Source organism: Homarus americanus, unplaced genomic scaffold (genome assembly GCF_018991925.1).
Source record: "Homarus americanus isolate GMGI-L3 unplaced genomic scaffold, GMGI_Hamer_2.0 scaffold45698, whole genome shotgun sequence".
Lineage (NCBI taxonomy): Eukaryota > Metazoa > Arthropoda > Malacostraca > Decapoda > Nephropidae > Homarus > Homarus americanus.
Genome location: NW_024735554.1, coordinates 1,890,393 through 1,909,303, shown reverse-complemented (window position 1 = coordinate 1,909,303; position 18,911 = coordinate 1,890,393). Strand labels below are relative to the sequence as shown.

The 18,911-nt window shown below is 43.7% G+C and overlaps 1 protein-coding gene across 1 annotated transcript in view; it reads right to left on the bottom strand.

The window, feature by feature from the left end:
* The window catches only part of LOC121871305, a 135,767-nt gene that overhangs the window by 43,444 nt on the left and 73,412 nt on the right, over nt 1-18,911 (bottom strand). Inside the window, 3 exon segments of the mRNA XM_042373524.1 lie at nt 92-204; nt 2,856-3,046; nt 10,953-11,145. Of these exon segments, the coding sequence (XP_042229458.1) occupies nt 92-204; nt 2,856-3,046; nt 10,953-11,145 (497 nt within the window).

Here is an 18,911-nt window from a genome sequence, read left to right as displayed (position 1 = left end):
GATGGAAGGTAGAAGATGAGGAGAAGGAGGGAATGTAAGTGAAAGAAAGGAGGAACAGGAGGAAGGAGAGGAGAATGTATGACTAACTCACCTCCATGTCCCTACAGATGTGTGTGGCAGTACTCCAGGTGACCCTTGGGTAAGGCACCAGCAGGTAACATACGTCCCCCTGCCTCACCTCACGACCGTCACCACACCCGCTACCTGTACAACACCACAACACAAACAAGGAATTATTTTATGGCAACACTCGCACACATACACTCATACTCACTCACACATACACACACACACACACACTCACACACTCACCTTACTTCGTCAATGATCAATCCAAAAAATTAATAAACTCCATTGGTGATGATCAAAGTTACAGTGAATATTGGTAGGCAAGACACTGTAGTGGATTTCTCCCCTACAAACGCTGTTTGTCGCTGAGTAGCCGACCCCACGAATTCCACAGTGTATGCCTCGTGGTCTAGGTCAACCAGCGCCCCCATACATCACGGAGGTCAACTACTAAGCCACGCCAACCCCTGCTATTTAAGGCCTGACCTCGTGGTGATCTCTCTTTCTACCTACACCAACCAGCCAGCAACACCTCCTCCTCCTCCGCCTGCCTGGCGGTCCTCGCTCCCGCCGGCGAGCATGGCGACCCACAAGCTGTCCTCCTCTGAGCACCCTCACCAACCAGCTCTCTCTACATCACGCTTGTAACCATGCTGCCTTCCCAGCACCAAGCTGCATTGTACATCCAATACAACATGTATACAGAGAGCACATTGTGAGTCTCCTTTCTCCAACCCATCCTGAGAGTGAACCAAACACCTCGTACCCCACAACACTATCAGGCTCAAAGCTCCATGTTATCAAGAAGACTTCACCAGCGTCTAACACAGAAAAGTCGATACTGTAAAGCTTTAAGGCTTGGGAGACAATCTCATATTTCCCCTGAGGTGTTTTTTTTATCTCTTGATGTCATGTAAAAGTGCACTGCTAGACCCCCTCCTCCCTCCTCTATGTTGATCCGTTTTCTGTGAAGGATCGTGGGATTTTGTTTTCAACTCACAAAAATGCTAACGTGATTCGAAAACCTAACTGGTTCACTAAATTTAATACAATGATAAAAAGGTAATTGGAGATGTAAGAGTGGACACCTGACTGATTCACTTAAGCTACACCACAAAAATGGATTCATAAATGATCGTTAAAGGTCAACTACAGTCCTCTTTTGTTTTTGTTTCTTGTTTATTGTAAAAGCAAAATGCAAACTACCGAGTGACATGATAATTAACAAGGCAGGTAATTTACTTCAGCTGTAAGTCAAAACATTTGTTAACAACTTGGAGAATAAAGCATTATACATTATTAAACAATATTATAACAAAAACAGAGCATTATAAATGAGTAAACAATTTATTAACAGAATAAATTGATGCAAAAATATCATAATTAAATAAGTAATCCCCATGACAGGTTAATAAAAGGTAAAGTCATAGAAATAAATCTGAAAAATACTAACACGTGTACCACAAATTAACACAGTATTACCACCACATGTCCACACAGCTAAACAAAGTACATTTACGGAAGGATCTGATAAAATACAAAATTAATTCACTGTATATGTATATTGTATACCTTCATTGTCTATACACAGGCTAAATCAAAGTGAAATAAAGTGTTATATTCTATTTTCCGAGATAACCTCAACAACAAAATTACAACAGGAAACTTCGAGGCGGTCACAGATGAGTTGAGAATTTTCCATCACCGTATTTCAAAATTTATAAACTTAAACTTCATATACAATTTTCTATTATTTATTTGTTATTATTATTACTGTTTATATTATTGTTTTAAAGTTTTGCTGCGTGTGTTGTTTGGGTTGGCTCATTAAATGCTCTTACTACACGAGTACAATTAAGGAATCACAAACTAAAAATAATTACTTTCAACACTGTTTTAAATTATAATTGCTTCTCTCCAAATATGTGTTTTAAATCTCCTAAATCACCTACCAGACCATCAATAACCGCCCTCAATGTTGAATAGAATCATCCATCCCATTTGAAAATTTGATGAAAACACTCATATTGTAAATGGAAAATAGTCGATTCTGCCTTTTAATAATTATAATAAACAAATAATAATAATAATAGATGGACTGCAGGTGAGGTCATTATTTACGTGTCAACCACAGCCTCGTCACAAGTATGTATAATAAAACTCACTGATAACACCGCGTTGGTAGTCAGTCAGTCAGTAGTGTAATCCAACAAATTACCTGTCTCTCTGTCTAATAATCTCTGAATTAATGAGAACAAAATATCGGGGAAGCTGAGGGATGTGTATCATATCCCCAATTATGTAAAGCTTTAATATAGGATGGCGTGTGTGTGGGTGGTCCATATTCCCACTCTTCTCACACTCACCTTCATAACCCCACTCCTCCCACTCAGCTCCCACTCCATAACATTTCCTGGAGTCACATTTAAAAGTGTCAAATTACCTGCTCGAGGACCAAACAACATTAGCATATATTATAACTTGAGTAAGGCGACAGGAAGGCCCCGCTACTAATAACTTAACTAAAGGTGTTACACATACGTCCTGGGCTCTTATGTGGGAGGGGGGGAGACGGGAGGGAGAGACGGGAGAGAGAAGTAGAAGGGAGAGGTGGAAGGGAGAGGTGGAAGGGAGAGGTGGAAGGAGAGGTGGGAGGGAGAGGTGCCAATTATACCAGTCTGCCAGCGTAAGTTTTGAGGGTAATATTAACCTCCTGTACTTACCTTCGAGAATCGGTAATAAAGGTTATACAGAATGGGGTTTACCTGGTATTTGAGGCTATTTACCTGTACGGGCAGAGACTCGAGCCCTGAACCCTGGGAAGTGGTGGGCGTAGTCGGTGACGAAGGTGATCACGACCCTGTTACTGTGGCTGACGTAGCGCAGTAGCTTGAGCCTGGCGGACCAGTCCCCACACATCCGCTCAGGAGGAGTCGACCCCCCACCCTCACCCACCGTCACCCAGTCGTACTCACACCTACGGGAAGATAACACCATCCTCGTGAAGCAATGATAATAATAACAACATAACAATAACAAAAATATAACAAAAACAACAATAATAATAACAATAACAAAAATATAACAAAAACAATAATAATAACAATAACAAAAATATAACAAAAACAACAATAATAATAATAACAAAAATATAACAAAAACAACAATAATAATAATAACAAAAATATAACAAAAACAACAATAATAATAACAATAACAATAACAAAAACAACAATAATAATAATAATATAAAATAACTCGAATCTCTCACTAAACACACCTGCAGCCCACCAGTGAGGTAAACCTAACCTAACCAAACGTAACCTAACCTAACCACAACGGGGTACTGATATCAGATACACTATTAAACCATAGCAAAAAATCATCATCTATTTAGGGATACAATTTAGCTACGGTATATATATATATTACGTGTTAATGTATATAAATAAAAGATTCACTGTGAAGGTAATAAAAGGAACTTACCTGTTACCTGTGTGTTACCTATACCTGTGTGTTACCTGTGTGCTACCTGTGTGTGTTGTGTGAGAATATTTCCAATAACTTCATATTTGTTTGAATGTGAGTTTGACTTTTATTGGTCGTAATTTACCTCCCCCCCTCCCCCACCTGGCACCCCTACCTTACCCCCCTCCCACCCATTAGGTAGGAGGGAGGGAGGGAAGGGGAGAGAGGGAAGGAAGGGGAAACAATAACTTTACAGACTGCCATTAAACTTCATCTATATTTATTCCTCAACAATATATCCTGAAGCCCCGGCATGACCGCTCCTGCACTCAACCAAGGTCAATGGTACTTAACCCAGCCACAACACTGTCAAAACCAGGTTAAAACACGACTGGTTCATGTATGGTGGTGAGCGAGTCGTGTACTGCCCTTGTTGTTATGTTAAAACTGGTTTGTGTAGGGAATGACTCACTGTTGCCATGTTAAAACGTAAATAAACACAGAACAACTACATTAATATTCCTACTCAACAGAAGAAGTTCAGCACCTACGTAAAGATAACATATTTCTAAAAAAAATTCCCCTAAAATACAAAAAAAAACACACACATGTAATTCACGTTTGAGATAACAACATAAGTGAGATTTAACCACCACCCCTACCCACCACCCACCAAACAAACATTAACCAACAGAAAATATGATAAAATGATGTTAGTTGAAAAAAATGTTAGACTGACTGAATACCGCTCCTATATTCCTTGACGTCATTCACTCACTCATGCCACTGCTTACGTCATTCACTCACTCACCTATTCACAGGTAAGCTACACCTCTGACCGCTCGTTATTGACTCACTAATGCTCTTCGCAATATTTGGCAACGGTATTGAAAATCTATCCTGGTGGCGAGCAAAATTTCAGTGTGTGTGTGTGTGTTAAATCATCGTACTCAAGGGGTTAAATCATCATACTCAAGGGGTTAAATCATCATTCTCAAAGGGTTAAATCATCATACTCAAGAGGTTAAATCATCATACTCAAGTGGTTAAATCATCATACGCAAGTGGTTAAATCATCATACTCAAAGGGTTAAATCATCATACTCAAGGGTTAAATCATCGTACTGAAGGGTTAAATCATCATACTCAAGAGGTTAAATCATCATACTCAAAGGGTTAAATCATCATACTCAAAGGGTTAAATCATCATACTCAAGAGGTTAAATCATCATACTCAAGGGTCTAATAAAACTTCCTATTATATCACACTAGCAGACAACTAGTATAAGAACACAGAAAAATACTTAACTGTTACCGTGTCGTCCAACCGTTCTCCATTAAACTGAATCACCTTGTTACCACGTTAAATAGTTTCTATCAGTACATCCTTAACTTAACTATAATATTAATAGTTAAATTGACTATATACTATTTCTCTGAGACTCCACAACGAAGGAAAAATATGACATTAACAGCTTTAATATGGCAGACAATCACCGCCTTAACGTCATATATTTCAATCACTAAGTTAATATTATAAGAAACACATGAACAATATGACAACAGGTGCCTATAATAATTTAACCTTTGGCGGTGATGTGTAGTGGTGTGTAACCTTTAATTATCGCCACAATCAACAGATGTTTGAGGATTAGTGGAGCATGATGTGATGATGCTCACTGCTGATAGCCAAACAAACTTCTGTACAATATTTTAACAGTATAATTTTCACATTTCACCTCTAAAATAATATAATGTAAAAGAAATTTTAAGAATTTTATTAATCCTCATTTTGGATTTCCTCTTGTGTGATAATAGTTTAACTAATTTTACTTAATAACTTAATTGCCAACCTGTAATCACCATTGGACGAGTGAGATTTTCGACAACACCAGTAAAATGTAATCCCTTTCTCCTTCAATAATAAATAAATAAATAAATCCACTTCAAAATCCGATACTACACCACCCCTTTCCTTCTATTCCCCCTTTCTCTCACCTTCCCTCTCACCTTCTTCCCGTCCTTCCTCCTCCTCCCTCTCTTTCACCTCTTTCCCGTCCCACTGACAAAAACAGAGAGAAGTTCCTGTCACCTCGAGCGATTCTATTTTTAGCCCCGACCCTAAAATTTCTCTCCGTCTAAAAATAAACAAAGTTAGTTTCTTGAAAGTCTGGCAGCCAAGTTGTGATGCTGACAACATACCTCTCAGGAAGCGTGGAGCCTCCAGGGACATTATTCTTTATGTAAATAACTTAAGTGAGGCAATGATGTAGGCATAACAACAGAGAATAATAAAATACAGTGATAATAATAATAACGTCGAGCAATAATGAAAAGAGATTTATAATACGAAAAGTAAAGATTACAGACACACTAACGACAATATTGAAGTATAAGCAATCAAAACTGTCCTTCTCACTCCCCCATACAATAAACAAGAACGTCTACATCCCTCAGTTACGCCACAGGTAGAGAACACAGCTAGATAAGGGAGGGTTAGGTTAGGTTAGGTTAGGCCTATACGTGAACAACTTGAAAAATAGTAATTTAACAATGGAGGAAGGAAGTTATAGTTCGGAAATTGAAGAAATTTAGGTACAGGAACTAGACATCCTACCCTGTCCCATATATGTGTGTTGTAAGGGCCTTATTTCATATTCTGCCGACCATACTGGCGGATGCTGGTCTAGGGAGGTTGTCTATTGCCTGGCCGTATTGATCGGGGGTGGTAATGGACCTTTGATATTTGAGATTTTTCTTGTCCCAGTAAGAGTAGGGAGGCATAGGTTGTAGAGAGAGGGAGGGAGTAAGGACAGGGGGAAGTATAGAGGGAATGGGAGAGGGAGTAGAGAGGGATGGAGGAGGAGGAAGTGAGAGAGAAACAAATTTAATCTCACGCAGCAGAAAAGTTTGCATGAGGAACTAGGTCTTGGCTGAGTGTGTGTGTGTGTGTGTGTGTGTGTGAACGTATTTAACAGACTCACATGTACAGTAAATTACGACGCGAAAATGGATTCTGAAAAGGCCATTCTTCTTCTTCTTCTTCTTCTTCTTCTTCTTCTTCTTCTTCATCCTTGTTCATAATTTACGTCTGACACCAAACCTGACGAGCGGCCATCCTTGTTGTTATTGTTTTGATCAGAGAGACAACGGAATGAGAACGGAACAGGACGGAACGGAACAGGACGGAACGGAACGGTAAATGCTAGTCCGATTATGACCAGAGTATTTATTTATTTACTTATTTTCTTTTGACGTAGGACTGATAAATGAGAACGGCGAACGGTGGTGTTTTTTGGCCATTGTGATACGTTCGTTCCCTTTAACTTAGCATCATCACTTAGCTTAATTGAAAGAGACAAGGGTTGGATCTTACTCCTTATTGTTATGGGGGAAGAAATGACGTGATGCCCTAACCTAACCTAACCTAACCTAACGTCGATAGGATGGTGGAGATAGGAAAGGGAGGGATGGAAATAGAAATAGAACAAATAAATTGGGGAGAGAGAGAGAGAGAGAGTAAACAAACATAAAACTACACATTTTACTCTACCTCTACCTCCCTCCTCCTCCTCCACTTCCTCCTCCTCCTCCACTTCCTCCTCCTCCTCCACTTCCTCCTCCTCCTCCACTTACTCCTCGTCTTCCTCCTCCACTTCTTCCTCGTCTTCCTCCTCCTCTTCCTCCTCCCTTCCTCTTCCTGAGCCTCCTCCTCCCTGGCCTCCGTGACTACCAGGTCTTCCTAAATTACCTGCAATGCTCAGGTACAGCTGCCGGTGTGATTAACCCAGCAAGGTGGAGGAGAGGTGACCCTGGTGGTGGGGGGGGTGACCTGGTGGCGGAGGAGGGTGACCTGGTGGTGGGGGAGGGGGTGACCTGAGTGGGGGAGGGGGTGACCTGGTGGTGGGAGGGGGTGACCTGGTGGTGGGGGAGAGGCCTGGTGGTGGGGGAGGGTGACCTGGTGGTGGGAGGGTGACCTGGTGGGGGAGGTCACCAGTCGCAGTAATTGTAGGACAAGATCTCAGTGAACCCAACCCAGCTTGATTAGAGTTAGTCTCAGCTGAACCACTTTGTCCCAACTTGATTAAGGTCAGTGTAACCTGATGTATCTTAACCTAACCTTTACCTATCCTAACCTTTACCTAACCTAACCTTTACCTAACCTAACCTAACCTAACCTAACTCTTGCACTCCTGAAGGCATTGCTTCCTCTGTGAAATTGTGAGATGGGATCTAAGCCGGTGGAATTTTAATCTCCGGAGCAATTTAACCGTGCAGCAGCAGCGCCTAGCAGCAGTCACCGCTACACAGAGACAGGTCCGCCTACCGGTATCTGGTGTCCCGGTCAAGTCTATCACAGAGTAATTAACCTGACCTGCTAAACCCCCCCTCCTCTCCCTCCCTCATGCCCTTCTCCTCCACTCTTGCCCCTCCCACCTTCCCTCCCTCATGCTCTTCTCCTCCTCTTGCCCCCTCCCTCCTTCCCTCTGCCCTTCTCCTCCTCTTGCCCCCTCTCCTCTCTCCTCCCCCTTCTCCTCCCTTGCCCCCTCCCCCCCTTCCTCAGTCACCAACCACCACCCTCCCACACCTCCTCACAAACCTTTGACACTGGTACCTGTCAACACTGGCTGGAGGAACTGTCAATAAGGAATGTGTTAAGCTATTTACCTGTATACAGTTAACCATCTCAGGTGTGTCTCTGGCTCTCACCCCCTCCCTCCCCCCCAGACCCTCAAAGGACCCGCCCCGCCCCTCCCCAACCTGCCCCAACCTCTCCCCCCAGACCCTCAAAGGACTGCCCCTTGCCCTCCCCCAAACTCCCATCTGGTTGTAAGGTGAAATCGAGTCTCTGTACAAATTTGACGACATTTTGTCTCCTTTACTGTCCAGATGATTTATACATGTGCCTTTCCTTGTTGTCCTTGTTATGGGTACAGGAAAACAAGTACAGTACGTGTTGACTTTGTATTTGTTTTTTGTTGTTTTTGTTGGGAATAAGATTTTTTTTTTGCGTGTTAGGTTAGTTATTTTTCTCTTCCTTTCTCTCTCCCTTTTATCAGTCTTATATATCCTCCTTTCTCTCTCTCTCTCTCTCTGTGTCCCTAGACCCAACCGAAAGAAGGAAATGGAAGAGAATGAAAAACAAAACACAATTGGGATATAATTATGTTTGTTATTAAGAAAGAAAGAAAGAAAAAAGGAGAGCCTTTGTTTACATTTTTTGGGTGAAGAGACATAACAAAATGCCTCAATTCTGTGAGATGTACTGAACCACAAGTGTCCAGCTACTATGTGTGTGTGTGTGTGTGTGTGTGTGTGTGTGTCGGTGTGTGTGTGTGTGTGTGTGTGTGTGTGTGTGTGTGTTAAGTTTACCTGGTGAGGAGGAGTAGACAAGGAATTAATTAATTGCTTCCTGTATAATAAAAAAAAATATGTTTATGTGAAATTATTTTTTTTGTCTTGGTGTAATAAATTTATGTTGGCATTATGTTCACACACACACACACACACACACACACACACACACACAGAGGAAGACTCGCGGGTGTAATAGCTGTCAGGAGGTAAATAATATACTGTCTTTAGCCTGACTCAGTGTGGAAACTTGTAGTACAGGTTAGGTTGGGTTAGGGATGTAGGCCACAGGGTGTAGGTCATAGGGTGTGGGCAGGGTGTGGTGTAGGGCAGGGTGTAGGGTGTGGGGCAGGGTGTAAGGTGTAGGGCAGGGGTGTAGGGGTGGACTGACAGGTAAGTGGAGTCAACAGTGTCCACAGGTCGATACTCCGACCCTCTGCTGTCCTACCTGGTACCTGGTGTTACCTGTGGTGGGAAGGGGGGGAGGGAAGGGGGAGGTGGGAGAGGTGGTGGGGAGGTGTGGAAGGATGGGAGGAGGAGGAGTAAAGAAGGGAAGAAAAGAATGAAAGGAAGGGGAAGGTGAGAAGGCGGAGAAAGGAAGGGGGAGAGGGAAAGGGGGAAAGGGAGGGGGAGGTGGGAGAGAGGAGAGAAAGGGCGTGGCAGGATATGTAAATTAGGATGACAAGGATGGAGGATACGGTGTCTTAGCTGCAGGGATCACTAGTAATCCTATACCTCTCCCTCTCTCTCCCACCACCCCTTCCATCATTACCTCCCACCCTCACCACCTCCGGTACACTAAAGTCGTCTCCGTTTATATATTTTAATTTTCCCCAAAGACCAACTTGTTTACTTGGACTAAATTGTAACACCTGTCTCTCTCTACCTGTCTTTATTATCCCCCGTACACCTGGCTGACAGGTAGCCATTTATCTGTGTTTGTTTGACTGTCTCTCTGGTGTTTTAGCGTCCTGTTTTTGCTTGTTTGTGCGACCTGGGATGATGGTGTTAGAATAATGAAATTTAACTTGTTTGTTGGGTGTGTGTGTTTGTTTAGGTATGTGTGTGTGTGTGTTTATGTGTCTCTGCATGTGTGTGTGTGTGTGTGTGTTTAACTGTGTGTACGTAAGTCACTCAAAAAAACAACAACCTGTATTTGGGGTGATCGATGAATCCCAGAATGAACACTTTATGACTCCTGATGTCTCGGGAGTGTTGTCAAAATCCTTCGTCCAATTTTGTAGAGATAGTTATTTTGAGTGACTGTTTATGGGTTCCTCTCTCTACCACCAAGACTCTTCTCTCCACCTCGGGACACAACAGACGTACCTGACGGGAAGTTCACACACTACCACCCTGGACGGCACCAGATCCCAGTGAATATTGATAACTCTTGATACATGTACTGAAGCTCTCCGTATGTGGGAAAAAAAATCACCCATCTTTTATCCAAGGCAGACATACTGGAAGAGTCTTCATGGATATTTACTTCTGTGGATAATTTTGACAGGAAGTATATTGGTGAGAAAAGATATTTATGGTGGTAAGGTGTTATTGAGATGATAAGTATATGTCTGTCTGTCTCACCAGCACCAGTAAAGGCTTTAGTTTACCTTCGAGTACCTGTAATAAGCTTAAGCGTTTCACCTTTCCCTCCCCCCCCCAATCTTCTCCTAATGTTCTCGATAATAAAATTCCAATATCGGTGCACCGCTAATGGTGACACTTAACCCACCAGCCTCAGAAGGTCATTGATCTACACCCGAGCTTCCCGAGGCCAAGAAAAGGCTGAGGTCAGGTTAACACGAAGGTAAAAATTTGATGTCAGAGTTCAGTTAACACCCTGAGCTCAATAAACACTTATCTGTGCTAACCTGACCTGATCTAACATAACATAATCTAACCTAACCTAACCTAACCTAACCTAACCTAACCTACCTAACCTAACCTAACCTGACCTGATCTAACATAACCTAACCTAACTAACCCAACCTGACCTAATTTTGAGTTAGTTTTGAATACATGGAAAATAATAACACAATTCCACCCACAATACTCACGTTGGGTGGGGTTCCAGGATGAAGGCGTCGAACTGGACAACGAGGTGGGCGGTGGGCGGGCCGGTGAGGGTGGTGACGCAGGTGCGGGAGGGCGGGTAGTGGGCAGGAAACCTGGAGGTGACGATGGTGGGCGGGGCGTGAGGAGACAGCGTGAGTGACCTGTTGCACGACCATCTCTCTTCCTCCCGCACAGCTGTAGGCGTCAGAAGGTGTGGGTGTGGTTAGTTATGGGCGTGGTTAGTTATGGGGGTGGTTAGTTATGGGCGTGGTTATAGGGGTAGTTAGTTGTGGGCGTAGCTATGGAGGTGATTAGTTGTGGGCGTGGTTATGAGGGGTGGTTAGTTATGGGCGTGGTTAGTTATGGGCGTGATTAATTATGGGCGTGATTGGTATGGGTCGTGGTTAGGTTGTGATACACTAGGCTATAATGACTGGGTTTACCGCTCAACATTAGTGTAAAAAACCCTCGTCTGTGCCTTTACCACCATGTTGCTTAAATACCACGAACACATGGCTGCCAAATCAGGTGAGAATATTCAAACCTTTCCAAGTCTGGATTTATACACAAGCCGCTTAATGTATGATGCAGTATAATTAAATTTATTATATAATGTATTAAATATATTGAGTATTTTTTTTTAGCACTTGTTTAAATTAATTGGTTATCTGTTTATATACGTTTTTATATAAGTAAGGATTTGATTATTGTGGGTATTTGCATTAAGTTAAGAGCCGTTCATTAACACACCTGTCCGTTAACACACCTGTCCGTTAACACACCTGTTCGTTAACACACCTGTCCGTTAACACACCTGTCCGTTAACACACCGTCCGTTCACACCTGTCCGTTAACACACCTGTCCGTTAACACACCTGTCCGTTACCACACCTGTCCGCTAACACCTGTCCGCTAACACACCTGTCCGTTAACACACCTGTCCGCTTCACACCTGTCCGCTAACACACCTGTCCGCTAACACACCTGTCCGTTACCTGTCCGTTAACCTACCTGTCCGTTAACATACCTGTCCGTTAACACACCTGTCCGTTCTCACACCTGTCCGTTAACACACCTGTCCGTTACACCTGTCCGCTAACACACCTCACTTCTCACACCTGTCCGCTAACACACCTGTTCGTTAACACACCTGTCCGCTAATACACCTGTTCGTTAACATACCTGTCCGTTCCACACCTGTCCATTAACACACCTGTCCGTTACCACACCTGTCCGTTACACACCTATCCGTTAAAACACCTCTCCATAAACACACCTGTCCGTTAACACACCTGTCCGTTAAAACACCTGTCCATAAACACACCTGTCCGTTACCACACCTATCCGTTAACATACCTGTCCGTTAACACACCTGTCCGTTAACACACCTGTCCGTTAACTCACCTGTCCGTTAACACACCTGTCGTTAAAACACCTGTCCATAAACACACCTGTCCGTTACCACACCTATCCGTTAACATACCTGTCCGTTAACACCTGTCATTAACACTGTCCGTTAACTCACCTGTCCGTTAACTCACCTGTCCGTTAACACACCTGTCCGTTAACACACCTGTCCGCTAACACACCTGTCCGTTACTCACAATAATCAGTCATCAGAGTTATTGGCATTTTGTTTTTATTATTGTATTTACAACTGGGCATAAAATTCCTGGGCATTTATTTGACGGTTAGGTTAGGTTAGGTTAGGTTAGAGTTGAGTTAGGTTAGAGTTAGGTTAGAGTTAGGTTAGGTTAGGTTAGAGTTCGGTTAGAGTTAGGTTAGGTTAGGTTAGGTTAGGTTAGGTTAGTTGGTTGGGTTAGGTTGGATTGGTTAGGTTAGAGTTAGGTTGGGATTGGGTTAGAGTTAGGTTAGGTTGGGTTAGGAGCGATTTCGTCTACAAAACACTACCCTAGTCGCTGCCTTTACCAAGACAAGTGATAAACGAGTTAACTATCCATCCGAGGCCAATTAGTCAACCTAAGGCCTCACCCCCCCGCCACTCCCTCCAGCTCTTGATAATTACACAAGTGTATTGATCTAACAGGTGACACCCCCTACCCTCTCTCTCCTTACTTCCTTCCCTCTCCTTCCTTCCCTCTCCTCCTTCCTTCCCTCTCCTCTCCTTCCTTCCTCTCCTCTCTTCTTCCTTCCTCCCTACTCCTTCCTTCCTTCCTCTCCTTCCTTCCTCCCTTCCCTATCCTTCTTTCATTCCTTCCCTCTCCCTCCTTCCTTCCTTCCCCTTCCTCCCTACTCCTTCCTCCCTACCCTTCCTTCCCTCTCCTCCTTCCTTCCTTCCTTCCTTCCTCCCTACTCCTTCCTTCCTTCCTCCTTCGCTTGGCAGTAACAGGGCTATTTATCTCCCACTAACAGACGTGAACATAATGTGCCGAGGTCCGGTTAATATTTTTACCGGACAATAACATACTTTACCGGACAAATTCTCCTTGTTACCGGACAAAATCTCCTTGTTATCGGACAAAATCTCAATCTTACCGGACAAAACCTCATTATTACCGAACAAAATCCCCATCGGACAAAAACACTTCCCTACCTGCCAAAATCCAAAGACAAAATCACCCCATCGGACAAAATCACCCCATCGGACAAAATCACTTCCCTCTAGACAGTACCTCCACAAAAACAACAAAAATGCCCACAAAAACAAGAAAATACCCACAAAAACAACAAAAATACCCACAAAAACAAAATCCCACCACACAAAATCTCGAAATCTGACAAAACTTGGCCATAGACAAACTCCGGCCACTTGAGATAACAAAAATGGCGAAGTTCTTCCTGGTTAGGTTAGGTTAGTCTAAACTACTGCAGGCTAAGTTAATTAGCTTAAGTTAGGGCTAGCTAGGTCGAGTTAGGTCAAGCCAAGAGGAATTTGCGCCTACCTCCGCCTCGGTCGAGTACTACAGCTTGTAATTAATCAGGTGTTCTCAGGTAATACAAGTCTCACCTGATACCTCGTTAGATCTCATTAGTTCTCGTCCAGCCGCTCAGGTGATGTAGGGTGACTCCTCTGTGTCGCCCACACCCGCCTACACCCACCTACACCTACCTACATCCACTCACCACACAGGTACACCCACACACCACACAGGTACACCCACACACCACACAGGTACACCCACACACCACACAGGTACACCCACACACCACACAGGTACACCCACACACCACACAGGTACACCCACAAACCACACTACACAGGTACACCCACAAACCACACCACACAGGTACACCCACGCACCACACAGGTACACCACACACCACACAGGTACACCCACACACACCACACAGGTACACCCACACCACACAGGTACACCCCAAAACACACACACACACAGGTACACCCACACACCACACAGGTACACCCACAAACCACACTACACAGGTACACCCACAAACCACACCACACAGGTACACCCACGCACCACACAGGTACACCCACACACCACACAGGTACACCCACACACCTGTCGCTAATGAATCGCCCTAAAGCAGGTAAATTGATTGAGTGTGTAAGTCTACGGGTCGATTTCTCTTTTACCGGGTCACACACAAACTTTTGGTGGTCTGCCCAGTGTTTGTTTGTGTGTGTTTGTGTTTTGTTTTTGTGTTGTGTTTTGTTTGTTTGTGTTTGGTTTGTGTTTGTTATTTTTTTTGTTTTTTGTTTTTTTTTAATGTTTTTTTTAGTGTGAGGAAAAAGTACACATGGGAGAGACAAAGACGTACATAACATAACGTACACACAATTTCCTACAGGATTCGAACCCACAAACCTGAGAGAGAGAGAGAGAGACGAGGGTGTTGCCACTGTACCACGAATGGTCTAAAAGCAAGGGAAAAAACGAGGGAAAAAATCTATAAGAACGGGGAAAAAATCTATAAGAGAAAAACTTCCCTAAATGTCTACGTGAGGGAAAAAATATCACTGAAATCCCAACTAAATCCACCGTCTAATTAACCCTGAGATTACCTTGAGAAATCCCTCGTGACGTCATACTGAAACACGGGTGAAAATAACGCAATGATGTTACAAAAATACTGATTAATTATTATACATATTTGAGGTCATTTTCTGTATTACTTTTTTCCACTGTAATTTGAGTTAAGATACAGTAGGAATGATTCAACCAATCAGGGAATCTCGCCTTGGTCATAATGGTATGCACATTAGTCCAGGTAAACTTTCTCTTGGTCGCGGGGGGGGAGGAGAAGGGGTGATGAGGGAGGGGGGAAGGGGTGGGTAGGGGGAGAAGGGGTGATGGGAGGGGAGGTAGGGTGGGGGTGGGGGTGGGAGGGTAGCCATAAAGTTAACAGGTTTGCTTGGTATCTGAGTAATATACAGGTAGATTCATTAATGATACGTACCTTTCCACTCACCACTCACCACCACTCACCACCATCACTCACCACTACCACCACCATCACTCACCATCACCAGGTAAGCTGCTTTAGAACTTCCTGGGGACACTCAGCCTTAATTAAGAGGAGACATCTGCATACCTGAGCACAGTCTAAAGTGGTACAGTCATTAAAGTGGTACAGTCTAAAGTGGTACAGTCATTAGAGTGGTACAGTCATTAAAGTGGTACAGTCTAAAGTGGTACAGTCATTAAAGTGGTACAGTCATTAAAGTGGTACAGTCTAAAGTGGTACAGTCATTAAAGTGGTACAGTCATTAAAGTGGTACAGTCATTAAAGTGGTACAGTCATTAAAGTGGTACAGTCTAAAGTGGTACAGTCATTAAAGTGGTACAGTCATTAAAGTGGTACAGTCTAAAGTGGTACAGTCTAAAGTGGTACAGTCATTAAAGTGGTACAGTCATTAAAGTGGTACAGTCATTAAATTAATTGATCATTAAAATTAATTTTACAGTCCTAAGTGGTACAGTCATTAAGTGGTACAGTCATTAAAAATTAATTTTGATCTAAAGGTGGTACAGTCATTAAAAGGTGGTACAGTCATTAAAGTGGTACAGGCTAAAATTAATTTTTAGTCATTAAAAAGTGATACAGTCATTAAAGTGGTACAGTCATTAAAGTGGTACAGTCTAAAGTGGTACAGTCATTAGAGTGGTACAGTCATTAGAGTGGTACAGTCTAAAGTGGTACAGTCATTAAAGTGGTACAGTCTAAAGTGGTACAGTCATTAAAGTGGTACAGTCATTAAAGTGGTACAGTCATTAAAGTGGTACAGTCTAAAGTGGTACAGTCTGAAGTGGTACAGTCCGTTGGAGTCTTTGGTTGGGGGGACTTCCTGGATGAGATGTTGTGGTGTTTGTGTAATTGTTCCTACGTGATACCCTGGGGTGAGTGGGGGAGGAGGGACGGAGGAAGGAGGGGGTGGTGGTGGGGGAAGTGAGAGGGAGGAGGAAAGATAAGGAGGAGGAGGAGGACAAGATGGAAAGGAGAAGGGAGGAAAAGGAGGAGGAGCAGGAAGAGGCATTACATACAACAGGTGGTGGGGAATTAGTACAGCCACAACAGGTGTGGGGAGGTGGTACATACAACAGGTAGTGGGAGGTAGTATATACAACAGGTAATTGGGGAGGTAGTATATACAACAGGTAGTGGGAAGTGTAGTATATACAACAGGTGGTGGGGAATTGAGTATATACAACAGGTAGTGGGGAGGTAGTATATACAACAGGTAGTGGGGAGGTAGTATATACAACAGGTAGTGAAGTGGTATATATACAACAGGTAATTGGGAGGTGAATATATATACAACAGGTAGTGGGGAGTGAGTATATACAACAGGTAGTGGGGGAGGTAGTATATACAACAGGTGGTGGGAGGTGGTATATACAACCCAGGTGGTGGGAGGTAGTATATACAACCCAGGTGGTGGGGAGGTAGTGTATGAAGCAACAGGTAGTGGGAGGTAGTATATACAACAGGTGGTGGGAGGTGAGTATGTATACAACAGGTGGTCTGGGAGGTAGTATATACAACAGGTAGTGGGGAGGTAGTGTATACAACAGGTGGTGGGGAGTAGTATATACAACAGGTGGTGGGAGGTAGTATATACAACAGGTGGTGGGGAGGTAGTATATACAACGGGTGAATGGGGGTAGTATACACAACGGGTAGTGGGGAATTGTTATATACAACAGGTGGTGGTGGGGGTGAGTATATACAACAGGTGGTGGGGAGGTGGTATACACAACGGGTAATTGGGGAATTAATATACACACAACAGGTAGTGGGAGGTAATATACACACACAACAGGTAGTGGGAGGTAGTATATACAACAGGTAGTGAAATTAGTATATACAACAGGTAGTGGGGAGGTAAATATATATACAACAGGTAGTGGGAGGTAGTATATACAACAGGTAATTAAATTAGTATATACAACAGGTAGTGGGAGGTAGATATACAACAGGTAGTGGGGAGGTAGTATATACTACAGGTAGTGAGGGAGGTATTATATACAACAGGTGAGAATAAGAGTAGTATATATACAACAGGTAATTGGGGGTGGTGTAAGCAACAGGTAATTGGGGGAGGTAGTATACACAACAGGTAGTGGGGAGGTAGTATATACAACAGGTGGTGGGAGAGTAGTATACACAACAGGTGGGGAATTAGTATATACTACAGGTAGTGGGGGAGGTAGTATAACCACAACAGGTAGTGGGAGTAGTATACACAACAGGTAGTGGGAGGTAGTATATGCACTACAGGTAGTGGGGAGGTAGTATGGTGTTTAATGTTGTAGATAATTATGACTCAGTTGCTTTCAGGTGTGTGTGTTATGTGTGTGTGTGTGTGTGGTGTGTGTGTGGTGTGTGTGTGTGTGGTGTGTGTGTGTGTGTGTGTGTGTGTGTGGTGTGTGTGTGTGTTGTATGTGTGTGTGTGTGCGTGTGTGGTGTGTGTGTGTGTGTGCATTCAGCTGCCTGTATCCACTGGATGGTTATAAATAACACAAAAGATGCTGTTGGAGAAATCATCATCTGTTTCATTTTCTAAAGACTTTTGTTCTTTTAATACAACAGAACCTTAAGAGAAGCTCAAAAAGTGTGTGTATATATAAAATTCCTCAAATATTGGGGTAAAAGTTTGTACAAAATAAGTGTGGCTATGGGATGTAATGTTGGGAGGGGGTGGGAGGTGGGAGGGTTAAGGGGAGGTGGGAGGGTGGAAGGGGGTTAGGGGAGGGTTAAGGAGGGTGCAATCACCAAGAGTGCCTAAGCATACCAGACAATACAACATCTCTTCTCAGCTGTGCCTTATACACGACGGTCCGATTATCACATATAACACCAATATATTGACTTTATCTTGTGTTGACAGGTTCCCTATTGACATACATTCAGGTAGCGAAAGTACACCTAACCTAACCTAACCTAAACTTCCATCGTCACACACACACACAGGAAGGAGAGAGAGAGAGAATGGCGCCTCAACACCCGTATTTAAGTTTCATGCTCGTCATTATAACATGCATGACTTGTTGCTCTCTGTCTGTCTGTTTGTCTGTCTGTCAGTCTCCCCCCTCTCTCTCTCTCTCTCTCTCCTTCCTTCCTTTCTTCTCCCTCACCCCTCCTCCTTCCTATAATCTCCTCCCTTCCTCTCCCTTCTGCCTTCTCCCTACTACTCTCCCCCTCCTCCTTCCCCACCCCTCCTCCTCTTCCCCCACCTCCTCCTGCCTCCTCTTCCCCTCCTCTTCTTCTCACCCCTCCTCTTCCTTCTCTCCCTCTCTTCCTCCCACCCTCCTCCTCTTCCTCCCCACCCTCCTCCTCTTCTTCTCTCCTCCTCTTCCTCCCACCTCCTCCCTCTTCCTCCCACCCTCCTCCCTCTTCCTCCCACCCTCCTCCTCTTCTTCTCTCCCTCCTCCTCTTCTTCCCTCCCCTCCCATCTACTTTACCTAACAGACGAGTCTCGCCAGTCTTGTAACCTCTGACCTTTTGACTCAACTCCCTGGCCTCCCTCCCCT